The sequence below is a fragment of the Rhamphochromis longiceps genome, linkage group LG11 (genome assembly GCF_057381845.1).
Source record: "Rhamphochromis longiceps isolate RC_006_pf linkage group LG11, R_longiceps_female_GT1.1, whole genome shotgun sequence".
Taxonomy (NCBI): domain Eukaryota; kingdom Metazoa; phylum Chordata; class Actinopteri; order Cichliformes; family Cichlidae; genus Rhamphochromis; species Rhamphochromis longiceps.
The window spans coordinates 22,635,890-22,648,041 of NC_140567.1; the positions used below are offsets into that span (position 1 = coordinate 22,635,890).

Below are 12,152 nucleotides of genomic sequence, written 5' to 3' on the forward strand. Positions count from 1 at the left end.
GGTAAAAGAAAAAGGTAACAATTATAAGAATACACGCAAAAATTCACATACATAAATTGTTTTGAGAGCCTTTTTGTTGGTGGAGTCTGATATTGATTGTATGTACATTTCCACATCCTTAAAATAATGACAGAAATATGGTGTTTTGTTAGTAAACTTACATTTATGGATATAAAATTTAGCTAAAAGTATTAACAAATTTATCATAAAAAAACATTTATCATGCTTCTTGGGGAACTTAAAGAAACAGAATAAAACATTTTCCCATCGTAAAGAAAACTCCCTTAAAATATGGACAATAACAAACCCGCTAAATTCCTTCCAGAATCTCTGTGTAAAAGAACAGTACCAAAAAAGATGTGTCACAGTTTCTGGATGATCCCCACAGAAAGTACAATTAGTATTTATGTCCCTTTTAAATTTTACCATGTAGTGACTGGCTGGATAACATTTATGTAGAATTTTAAATGAGACTTCTTTTACCTTATTTACAATCAAATATTTATGGGGGACCATCCAGACTGTCTTCCACTTGATATCTGGAACAAATCGGTTCCAATAAGATATTATATATGGGAGAGAGACGAGGTAACAGAACTAACACTGAAAAAATCTCCCCTTCTCGAGTAGCATCGCGATACCCCCAACTTCTGCCTACGTCATTTCCTACGACTCCACCCCACACAATATTGCAGAACATAGACATAAAATCCCAGAGCCTTTTATACAGGGGAAGATAAAGATAGATTTTTAGAGAAGTATTCAGTGAGGTGTAGACAAATGCTTTCCTCAGGTAAACCGTAAGAACTTTACTGAATACATACCAGTGCAAAAAAAGGCTGCAACGACTGGCACCAACTGGTGGGAGTAGGTGTGTTAACACACGGCGGGGGGGGGGGTTTCTTGTTTCCAGGGCAGCAACTGATTTGAGCTTCGGAATGATACTGGCTTCCCATTTTCGCAAAAAGAGGTCCACCTTTCCTCCTGTAAGATTGCCAAACTCCAAGTCCAGCTTATGGAAATAAAAGAAGTGTTTAAGTTTAAAATGAAGCATTAAATACATTAAATCAAAAGTACATTCTGTCCATTTGGTAGCTGTATGGCTAAAATCAAACTTTACAGTATCACATTTCTGTTACCCATTCCACATCAAGCTTACCTACACAGTGAAACATAACAATTTACTTGGAGTGGTATTTGAATACAAGTCCATTATTCCTTAATTTTAGCTATGATTTGGGTTCCATCAGACCCTGAGAAAAAATTAGGACTTTTTAGTTGATGTGATATTGTTTTACCTTTACCTTTGCGTTCATGCAGTTCCCTTTACCGGCTTCAGCTAATCTCCAACATGCTGGGATTTTCCCACACAAACTATTTCCAGTGTTTACAGAGAATAGTCTTAAGAAGAGAAAAGATTAGCCCTTTATTGTCACTGTACACGTACATCAAAATATCACGCAAGCAGCAGTTCTCTGAGTGAAAATGTCTTGTTTATGCCAGAGGTCAGAGCAGACTGACCAGGCTGCTTGACCATACTGGGCTTCACAACCCTCAGCTAAGAACAGGACACCGAGGCTACAATTTGAACCAAAAATAGAACGATAAAAGACCTGGTAAATGGTGCTTGGTGTGATGAGTCTTGATGTCTGCTGTAGCATTTCAATTATGTGGTCAGAATTTGGTGTTAACTACATGAAAGTTTGGATCAATGAAAGCATGGATTCAAACTGCCTTGTGTCAATGCTTCGGATTGGCGATTGTGATGAAATGTTTATTGGGATACTTTCTTGTCCCATTTTGGGTGCCTTAATACCATCTCTTTGTGACTAAAGTGTAACCATCTTCTGAAGGCTGCTTCCAGCAGCATAATGCACTATGTCACAAAGTTCAAGTCATCTTTGTACTCAAATGGCCTCCACAGACACCGGAGATCAATCCAATAAAGCACCTTTGGGATGTGGTAGGACAGTAACAGTTGCAGATAGTAAACTATTATCTATTATCTTGTCTCTTACGTTTAGATTTTTATTTGCACATTACTTTTTAAAATTGCGTTGCATTAGCTAAGTTAACAATATAGATTAAAAACTTTATATGTGCTATACCAGAAATAAGTTCCAAATATTGCAATATGCGTAAGTAAAGAAAGTTATATTTCTAATAAAATAAATGTTACGTACTTTAATCTCTAAGCTTTATGAGTAAAAAAGCTACAGAAAAATAATAATATATAATAATAACTCTATTAATTTTTTTATTGTCTAATCCCCATGTGATCTAAGTCTCTCTTATAAAACTATTTACTTGTTTTCTACAAATGTATAAAGTTTTTTTTTTTTTTAACTTAATCACTATTAAACTTAAACTTAATCAACCATTAAAATCTGTCTTTTTGTCTCGGAAAAGTTAGAAAAAATAATGGTGGTTACCACGGGAACAGAAAAAAAGTTCTATTTGACACCCAATCATATTGGAATCTGTACGGCACGTGACTGTACCCAAACGACGCAACGGCAGAACTCCCTCACGCCGGAAGTTTACAGCCTGATCTTGACAAATGAAAGTCACCGGTAAAATAATAGCAGTGACACCCGCCATAGGACGTATTCCTATTCTGTGGAACATAAACACGAGTCAAAGATGGTTAAGTCACTTTTATTTTAAAACAGACCAGTGTTTACTGCAGCGACCGTAGTGTGTTTGGGCGCTAACTGACGAAAGCATTTGCCAGCTAACTCTCAACGACCAGTTACAGGATCATTTATCTACCTCAGAATATAGAAGATATCACCGCGGGGACAGTTTACAGATGGCAAGGAGACTGGGTCGAATACTCAGGGGCTTTCAGAGCCTCGGTTCACTCGCATTCATGAAGTCTGAACTCAGCAACCTCCCTGCCAGCGTTTCATTGAAGAGTATGGTGGTAGGTAGATCTGTGAGCCGTATTTTATGAAATACTTTTTCATGCTGTATGTGAGTTGTTTGCCGTGTCATGTTCTCCTCACTCCTGCCAGATGTTTCTCCAGTGTTGTGACTGTACAGCTAAAAAACCAAAACAAAACACATGGCCAGCGTGAGAGTTTGTTAGCTTGTCGCAAAAACAACAACAACAAACGAACACATTTATATAAGATGACTATAACGTAGTGATTACAACTTAAAATAGCAGGCCATGTCACTACAACACGACCACAGAGGTCAACATCATCACAGATAACATAAGAAACACTTTATCGAAGAGTTGGAAAATGATTTTGTTAGCACAATTAAAAATGAAGTTCATTCAGTTCTTTTTCTTTTTGTGTTCTGCTTTGTTTTTGCCCTCCATCTCCCCTATATAACGTTTTAAGAAAAACAATAAAAAGAAAGTGAAAAATGAAGTTCATTATGACAAACATGTAAACAGTAACAAATAATAGTGTTGTAGCTAAATATAATAACATACAATCATGTGAAGAAGGTTTTCCGTACTTCTTCCTGTTAAAAAGTACTACTAAAATCTACGTCCTGACTGTTTCCATAGGAATTAGGTATTCGAGTTTATATGAGTTAGAATTTATAAGATCATAATAATCTCCACATTTACATCAAGAAACTTATCCTGTTCTAACTCTTTACTCTTTGTGCTAACAACTAGTTGGCAATAAGGTCATTTACAATAGCAGAATGTCTCTATGCATGCAAGTGTACATATGCACCTCAAACACACAGGCATACAAACAGAATTAGGAGGGTAAGTATCAGTCAAATTCTCCTAATGGAAGTAAGACAACAGATTTATTCGATTTTAAATTATCAGCAATTCCTAAGATCTTTATAAACGTTTTGGCATTTTGCTGGTTAGGAGTATCCAGTCTTCCCAGGAGTTGACATCACAACAAATTCTCCCCAAGGTCAGATTGTGCAATGCTCAGAGAAATTGCAACATCTCAGACTCTACAGGCTTCAGTTATAATGATAAATATTAAAGTTCATAACAGTGCAGTTAGAAAATGGCAAATAGGGTTTGCTTGGAAGGGCTGCCAAGTGAATGTCTCTTCCTTATAAAAAGAGTTTGGCTGCATGGCTCAGGTTAGCAAAGTACCACCTGAACAAACATATCAGGAAAAATGTCCCTTTGACAGATGAGACCAAAGTGGAGGTGTTTGGTAAAAACGAAACAGAGCATATGAATACAAACACCTCAAACCCACAGTGGTGGAGCGGTGATGATTTGGGCTTGCTTTTCAGCCACAGGAGCTGGGTACCTTGCAGTACCTGTATTAACAATTCAAATGTGAGGACATTTGTCTGACAGCAAAAGTGGAGCTGACATTGAGTCATGCAACAAGACAATGATTTCAAACACAACAACAGTAAATCTACAACAGAATGGCTGAAAAAGAAAAGAATCAAGGTGCTGCATTGGTTTGCCAATATCAAATATAATAAATATAATATCCAATATCAAAATATAGCTATTTTAATACTTTTCGCTCATTTGGAAAATGTTTTCATGACCCCCGTTGACTTAATAGAACCACAAATATTAAAGCAGCATCCATATGGTATCTATATGAGACATCCACACTTTGTCATTACCCTTTCGCTACTAACAGACATTGTAATTCATTTCTCTGTTTAGCGAGCGCTTCCATCACTCTTTTCATCCAACCCCCGGGACTTCAGTCTTCCTAACTCCTCATGGGGCACAGAAATGAGGCAGCTGTATGAACATTATAACAGCCAATGTGAGGCAGTGACAGATGGAGGAGAGGAACAGGGTGGACTATGGAACAGACTGCCAAGCTACAATCGTTCTCTGAAGTATGCTGCAGGTAAATATACAGACCCAAAAGTTTACCTGAAATAAGAACAAGAGAATTTCCAAAAGCTCCAAAAGCTTAACGTGGCTGCTGAATGTTCACTTGTGTTCTTTCCCATCAGGTGGAGTATACCTTAGCAAAATAATCCAGGCAAAAGCTCGTCTTTTCACCCGCAACATCAGAGACCCGGGGGCAGCATTTGAGTACGTTATCTTTGCTAACAAAAAGGAGCAAAGGTGTGTGTGCATTTTCCAGGCTGGACACCTTCTGGAGGGACCACCAGGGTGAGATAACACACTCCTGTCCAAGCTTATCGAAGTCTGTGCTTTTCACGTTGTTATACTCCATTCTCTTTGTCATCCTCTCAGCCAGCAGCTTTCCAGTAAACCCAAAGTGGCAGAAATAAATGGGAAAAAATAAAGGAAGACTTGTGAATTTTTAGCTAGACTTAACTCTAAATGTTCCGTCAAATCTCATAAGTTTTACTGTCTCATGTACCAATGTCTGTGCTTCCAGAAATGTCCACGGGGGGGCGATAGCCACTATGATTGATACCGTGACAGGAACTCATGCTTGTGTGCATTCTGGACCTGTTATGACTGCCAACCTCAACATCAACTACCGCAGGTACAAGAACAAAAATCAGCAAATTGTACATGATAAGAATATTTATTGAACATGTAGCACACCTTACAGAAATATGAGGATTAAACTGTTTAGTATATTAAAGGAAAAAAATGTTAGATGTTTTCATGTGTGTTGTCCTGCTTGTTAACATGGAGCATATTTAGCTGCTGGGCAGGGTTTATGGAAGTATCACTGAGGCGGTCATGCAGAAGTCATGAAGGTTTCTCCCTGCTCCAAGTCAGTATAATGAAGATCGACTCTGAATGATGTCACATAGATAATTCATTGTGGAAATTAAATATGCAGCATCGGTGTCACCGAGTCAGCCCAAACGGTTCACTTTCTTTGGTCAAGCACGGACCAACAGACATTTGCTCGGCTGCCCAGTTGTTCTGTTTAACACATAGCAAAATATGAATAATTACACATATAATTAACACAAAGTAACACCTCTTAGTGCACTACTTTGATCATTTACTGTGAGTTTGATCATTTTGTCTTGTTCCAAGTCCCATCCCGCTGGGAAGTACAGTGTTGATCAAATCCTCTCTGGATAAGAAGGAAGGCAGGAAAACGTTAGTTTCGTGTAAAGTGACCAGTGCTGACGGCGCCAGATTGCACACAGAAGCAACAGGTAAAGCAACAGGTTTTCCCCCTCCCACACACACACACACACACACACACATACAAAATCTCAGATGGACATGTTACTGTGAAAGCTGCTGGTAAGTGGTACATCTGCTTGTCTGTTTTCTTCTCTGCAGCACTGTTTGTGTCAATCGGCGTCAGCCAACTAATGAAAGGGTGACACGAACACGCCAGCCAGCCATCTATGAAGAAGGAGACTTCAGAAACAGTGTGCATTTTTTTTGTTTTGTCTAAGTGGGCCATTAGTTTTTTTTTTTAATTAAAAGGATGTACATATTTTATAGGTGATAGAAGGAAACTCTTATATTAAATAAAAAAGTTAACCTTCTATTTATACTACTAATATGTTGCATTTGATCTGATACTTAGCTCTACTTGACTGCTGCTCCTTCATGTTACTAACTCATGAACAAATTTACTGAACTAATTCAGAAGTATTGATGGTATTGATGCAGTATTGATGGTTTTAATTAAGACTGCTGTATTTGAGAACAATGTTATTGATTTAAATGTACTGTTCATTTATTTATCATTTTATTTTCTCCAAAAAAGCCTTTTCTATTGGTATTGCGTTGCTCATGCAGGTGGTGTGTTTGTCAGAGTTAAATAATCTGCATTGAGAAATAAAGCGTTTTTTGGGGATACTTTGAAACTGATGATCTTTACATTTGAGTAGATACCGTCAGACTTAATCTTGAAATAATTCTGTGGTAATCTGCTGAACTTAATGATATTCATAGGTTAATACTATTAATAGTAAACACTGTGTAGTAAATGTTGAAAGGTTTAATTAAGGGATACTGAAATATATGTGATACAACATCAGCTTACTACTTTTTGTCAGTAAATCACACAACTGAAGGACGAATGGGTTCTAAATTTATTCTTGAAGTTTTGTGCCCCTTACATCACAAATGTTACACAGTTTTGTTTTTCATGTGTGGGTTGTAAACTGTTACCCCCCGTGTGGTGGTTGTGGTTTTATTTGAATGTGGGGTGTGAATTTGCATGCCATGAGAAATTATGACATACAATGAAGGCACGAGGACTTCAAACCCAAAATCGTCACGACAACTGGCTGTTTTTTACACGAGCTGGTTATTCTCGTTCACTCTGACACTTTGAACGCGTTTCTACATTCAGAAACGGCTGACGGATGCCGCAGTATGCCATAATAAGTAACACAGTCCACATCACAGAGATCAGTGCTGCTCTAGCAGCCACTGCAGACCACAGTTCTACAAAACATGACACCTGAGAGTATGTAGAGTACTGTTTTTGATTAAACACATACTGTACTGACTATAGGTTGAGGACAACATACCTCCCGAATAGGCTGGCATCTTGTAACTGAGGAGCAATTACAAAATGACTCCAAAACATAAAAATATTATATGTGGGATTAGTTTTTTTTAGGGAGGTAGCAGGTTCACTTTATATATATATATATATATATATATATGGATGGAAGAGCATATGGGAGAAGGATGCAACCCATAACGGCAATGCTCAGTGGCTAGAGGATCTGAGGGCTGACCACAGCGACCTCCCTGAACAGGGTCCAGTAACCATCACAGTGGCAGATATCCAAGAAAGGGTCTCCAGTATGAAGAGTTGGACAGCACCAGGGCCCGACATGGTTCACGCCTACTGGCTGAAGAAGCTGACTGCACTCCACGAGCGTCTGGCAGCACAAATGAACCAGCTGCTAGTTAACGAGAGACACCCGGAATGGCTAACTGAAGGCCGGACGGTCCTGATCCCCAAGGACCCCAAGAAGGGACCGGTCCCCTCCAACTACCGACCAATAACCTGCCTCAGTACTACATGGAAGCTCCTGTCAGGCATCATATCGGCTAAGATGAACAGGCACATGGGTCAATACATGAGCGGGACACAGAAAGGAATTGGCAAGAATACCAGAGGCGCAAAACACCAGCTACTGGTAGACAGAACAATCAGCCGAGACTGCAAGACCAGACTGACCAACCTGTGCACTGCCTGGATTGATTACAAGAAGGCCTATGACTCAATGCCCCACAGCTGGATACTGGAATGCCTAGAATTGTACAAGATCAATGGGACCCTAAGAGCCTTCATCAGGAACTCAATGGGGATGTGGCGTACAACACTAGAGGCCAACTCCAAGCCCATAGCACAAGTCACCATCAAGTGCGGGATCTACCAAGGAGATGCTCTGTCCCCACTGCTGTTCTGCATAGGCCTGAACCCCCTCAGTGAGATCATTAACAAGACTGGCTACGGATACCGACTACAGAACGGAGCAGTTGTCAGCCACCTCCTGTACATGGATGACATCAAGCTGTATGCCAAGAGTGAACGAGACATCGATTCACTGATCCACACTACCAGGCTATACAGCAATGACATTGGAATGTCGTTCGGACTGGAGAAGTGTAGTCGGATGGTAACAAAGAGAGGGAAGGTAGTCAGAACTGAGGGATTGAACTACCAGAAGGCAACATTGCAGACATAGAGGACAGTTACAAGTACTTGGGGATCCCACAGGCGAATGGGAACCATGAAGAGGCCGCTAGAAAAGCTGCAACCACCAAGTACCTGCAGAGGGTCAGGCAAGTCCTGAGGAGTCAGCTGAATGGTAAGAACAAGATCCGGGCCATCAACACGTACGCCCTGCCCGTGATCAGGTACCCTGCTGGGGTAATAGGCTGGCCAAAGGAGGAGATAGAAGCCACTGACATAAAGACAAGAAAGCTCCTTACCATGCATGGAGGGTTTCACCCCAAATCCAGCACCCTGAGGCTGTACGCTAAGCGGAAGGAAGGGGGCCGGGGACTGGTGAGTGTCAGCACCACAGTCCAGGATGAGACAACGAACATCCAAGAATACATTAGGAAGATGGCCCCAACTGACCGAGTGCTCAGTGAATACCTCAGGCAGCAGAAACCCAAGAAAGAGGAGGGAGACGAGGAACCATCATGGAAGGACAGGCCCCTGCACGGTATGTACCACTGGCAGATAGAGGAGGTGGCTGATATCCAGAAATCCTACCAGTGGCTGGACAAAGCTGGACTGAAAGACAGCACAGAGGCACTAATCATGGCAGCACAAGAACAAGCTCTGAGCACAAGATCCATAGAGGCTGGGGTCTATCACACCAGGCAAGACCCCAGGTGCAGGCTGTGTAAAGATGCCCCAGAGACAATCCAGCACATAACAGCAGGGTGCAAGATGCTAGCAGGCAAGGCATACATGGAACGCCATAACCAAGTGGCCGGCATAGTGTACAGGAACATCTGTGCCGAGTATAACCTGGAAGTCCCGAGGTCAAAATGGGAGATGCCCCCAAGGGTGGTGGAGAATGACCGAGCTAAGATCCTGTGGGACTTCCAGATACAGACGGACAAAATGGTGGTGGCTAACCAACCGGACATAGTGGTGGTAGACAAACAGAAGAAGACGGCCGTAGTGATCGATGTAGCGGTTCCGAATGACAGCAATATCAGGAAGAAGGAACACGAGAAGCTGGAGAAATACCAAGGACTCAGAGAAGAGCTCGAGAGGATGTGGAGGGTGAAGGTAACGGTGGTCCCCGTGGTAATCGGAGCACTAGGTGCGGTGACTCCCAAGCTAGGCGAGTGGCTCCAGCAGATCCCGGGAACAACATCGGAGATCTCTGTCCAGAAGAGCGCAGTCCTGGGAACAGCTAAGATACTGCGCAGGACCCTCAAGCTCCCAGGCCTCTGGTAGAGGACCCGAGCTTGAAGGATAAACCGCCCGCAGGGGCGTGCTGGGTGTTTTATATATATATATATATATATATATAATATCAAATATGTACGATGACTACCTGACCTTTCAGAGCTAAGTTAAAGTCATAATGCACCATGTCCAACCAGCAATATATAAGAGCAAAGCCTTCCTGCTTGTAACTTTACATAGACTTTCAAATGGCTTGCTGAGACCATGACATCAAATGTGAATGTTCATTATGCAGTGCAACCCAATTAAAAAGTATTAGTTTAGCTATATTTTCATTTCAGATTAGTTTTTACCTTATAGTTGTTTTGTCACATTTAAAGTCACATGAAAAACAAAGATTGTATTGGTGTCTGTGTAGCCCTGTTAAAAAGCAGAGTACACCCCATAATTCATCGTCTTGTAGAATCAACTACAATAACCTGAAGTATTTATTCTCTTCTTGCTTTTGTCAGTCTCTCACGTCATGGTGGAGGAATTTTGGCTCACTCTTGTTAACAGTGTTCCTTTAGTTCATTAAGGCTCATTCATGCACACCTCTCTTAAGGTCTCACTACAACATTTCAGTCTTGTTCAAGCCTGGACTTTGACTCGGCTGTTGCAGCACCTTGATTATTTTTCTTTTTTCAGTCATTCTGTTTTGCTGCTGTGGATCTTTCTCCTGTCGCATGATCAAATTCCATCCAAGCGTTAGCTGTTGGACACATTGGGATTGGAATAAGATAACACAAAGATAAGAATCTGGATGGCCCCTATACTCTTTTGCCTGGAAGACTTGCAGTTTAATATTTAACATCTTGATTTCTCAGTCCACAGGCTGATTTTCCACTATCCCACACTCCACCTTAAATGAGCTCAGCCCTGGGGAAGGTACAGATGGTTTTCTTTGCGTGGTACTTGTTTGTCTTTGTCCTGTCTTCCTCCCCTCACCTTCAACCAGTGAAAGATGATGGCTGCTGTCCCTCTCTGAGCCTGGTTCTGCTGGAGGTTTCTTCCTGTTAAAAGGGAGTTTTTCCTTCCCACTGTTGCCAAGTGCCTACTCATAGGGGGGTCATCTGATTGTAGGATCTTTACCTTACAATGTAAAGCGCCCGGAGGTGACTGTTGTTGTGATTTAGTGCTATATAAATAATAATATTAATATAAATGAAATAAAACTGTACATAATTTAATTTTTGTAAGCAATGATAAAGTATGGTTTTCAGAAATGTTCTATATGTGGCTCTATAATATAGTGGTTTGCACATTTGCCAAACAAGCAAAAGATTCCTGGTTTAATCCTGGGAGGAGACTGGGTTGCATCAGAAAGGGCATCAGGTGCAAGAATATGCTGAATGACCCCTTGCGAATTAGAGTGCAGCCTTCCTGGGCTCATGCAGTGATTTCCACTACAGATTTGTGTGTCTATGTGTTTTTAAAATTCAGTGCTGCTCAAGGGTCTGAACATCGCAGTCAGTCTATTAAGAGAGCGTAAAGAGATTTATAAATGTGTGTGTATATATATATATACACACACACATATATATGAAGAACCACAGGTCATGAAATCTTAAAAATTCTTGGTCATTTAGGAGAATATTTTTAAACCTTTAAACAGAGTGCCTCTGTTGTAAAGAGGTTTTATGCACAACTGCAAAAAGTGACTGTTTAAAGTTAATATGAGAATAATTATTTTCAAGAATTTTTTTTTCTGTTCTGCTTTTTAGTAGATCCTGTCAAGTAAGTTTTTATGCAGCAGTCAATTAGTGGTTTAAGGTCTACAAGCCATACAGACTTTCACTGCCTTTAACTTTAGTTCTCACACAGTTTGGTCGAATGTGTGGTTTCTGAGTGTATGGGCTCATCACAGTACAGGCCTGGTGGTCTTTTCAGGGCCCCTCATAGCTTTAACCTCAGTAAAATTGAGATGGAAATGCTACCAAAGTTTTTTAAAACCTTAATGGTGTGTGAGCATCTGTGTGTTTGTGTGTACGTGTGTATGTATGAGTGAGTACAGGACAAGTGAGCACTAGCAGTGTTTTTTTTTCCTTTCCCCTGAAGAGCCATGTGGTCAAGTTGGGTATGAGGAAGCGGGTGGAGGTGTTTCCACTTTCAGTTAAAACCACCTGCAGCATGCTCTGTCCAGTAGCATTTTAGTCTTCAGTGCTTTTTTTTTGAGGGGCCACAGTTTCACAATCCCACGGCCTTGTCATGAAATGTTTTGGTAGCTCTGAAGAGGATTCAGTGTTTTAGTTCTCTAGTTCACAGGTAGATTCTCAAATACTTAGACATTAACACATTTTCTCATAATTTAGTTTCTGTACACCTCCAACAATAGATTTTAGATCA

The 12,152-nt window shown here is 40.7% G+C and overlaps 1 protein-coding gene across 1 annotated transcript; it reads left to right on the plus strand.

Moving 5' to 3' along the window:
* Positions 1–2,516: 2,516 nt before the first annotated feature.
* On the plus strand, positions 2,517–6,417 carry them4 (thioesterase superfamily member 4). Its single transcript, XM_085421826.1, has 6 exons — positions 2,517–2,926; positions 4,628–4,820; positions 4,930–5,092; positions 5,325–5,435; positions 5,945–6,069; positions 6,200–6,417. The coding sequence occupies exons 1-6, from the start codon at positions 2,813–2,815 to the stop codon at positions 6,241–6,243; spliced, it is 750 nt and encodes a 249-aa protein (XP_085277952.1). The 5' UTR covers positions 2,517–2,812; the 3' UTR covers positions 6,244–6,417.
* Positions 6,418–12,152: the final 5,735 nt, after the last annotated feature.

Coding starts and splice junctions, on each gene's coding strand:
- them4 (XM_085421826.1), top strand. CDS start 2,813: ATGGCAAGGAGACTGGGTCGAATACTCAGGGGCTTTCAGAGCCTCGGT. Junction 2,927..4,627: donor TTTCATTGAAGAGTATGGTG/GTAGGTAGATCT, acceptor TTCTCTGTTTAG/CGAGCGCTTCCATCACTCTT. Junction 5,093..5,324: donor CTTCTGGAGGGACCACCAGG/GTGAGATAACAC, acceptor CTGTGCTTCCAG/AAATGTCCACGGGGGGGCGA.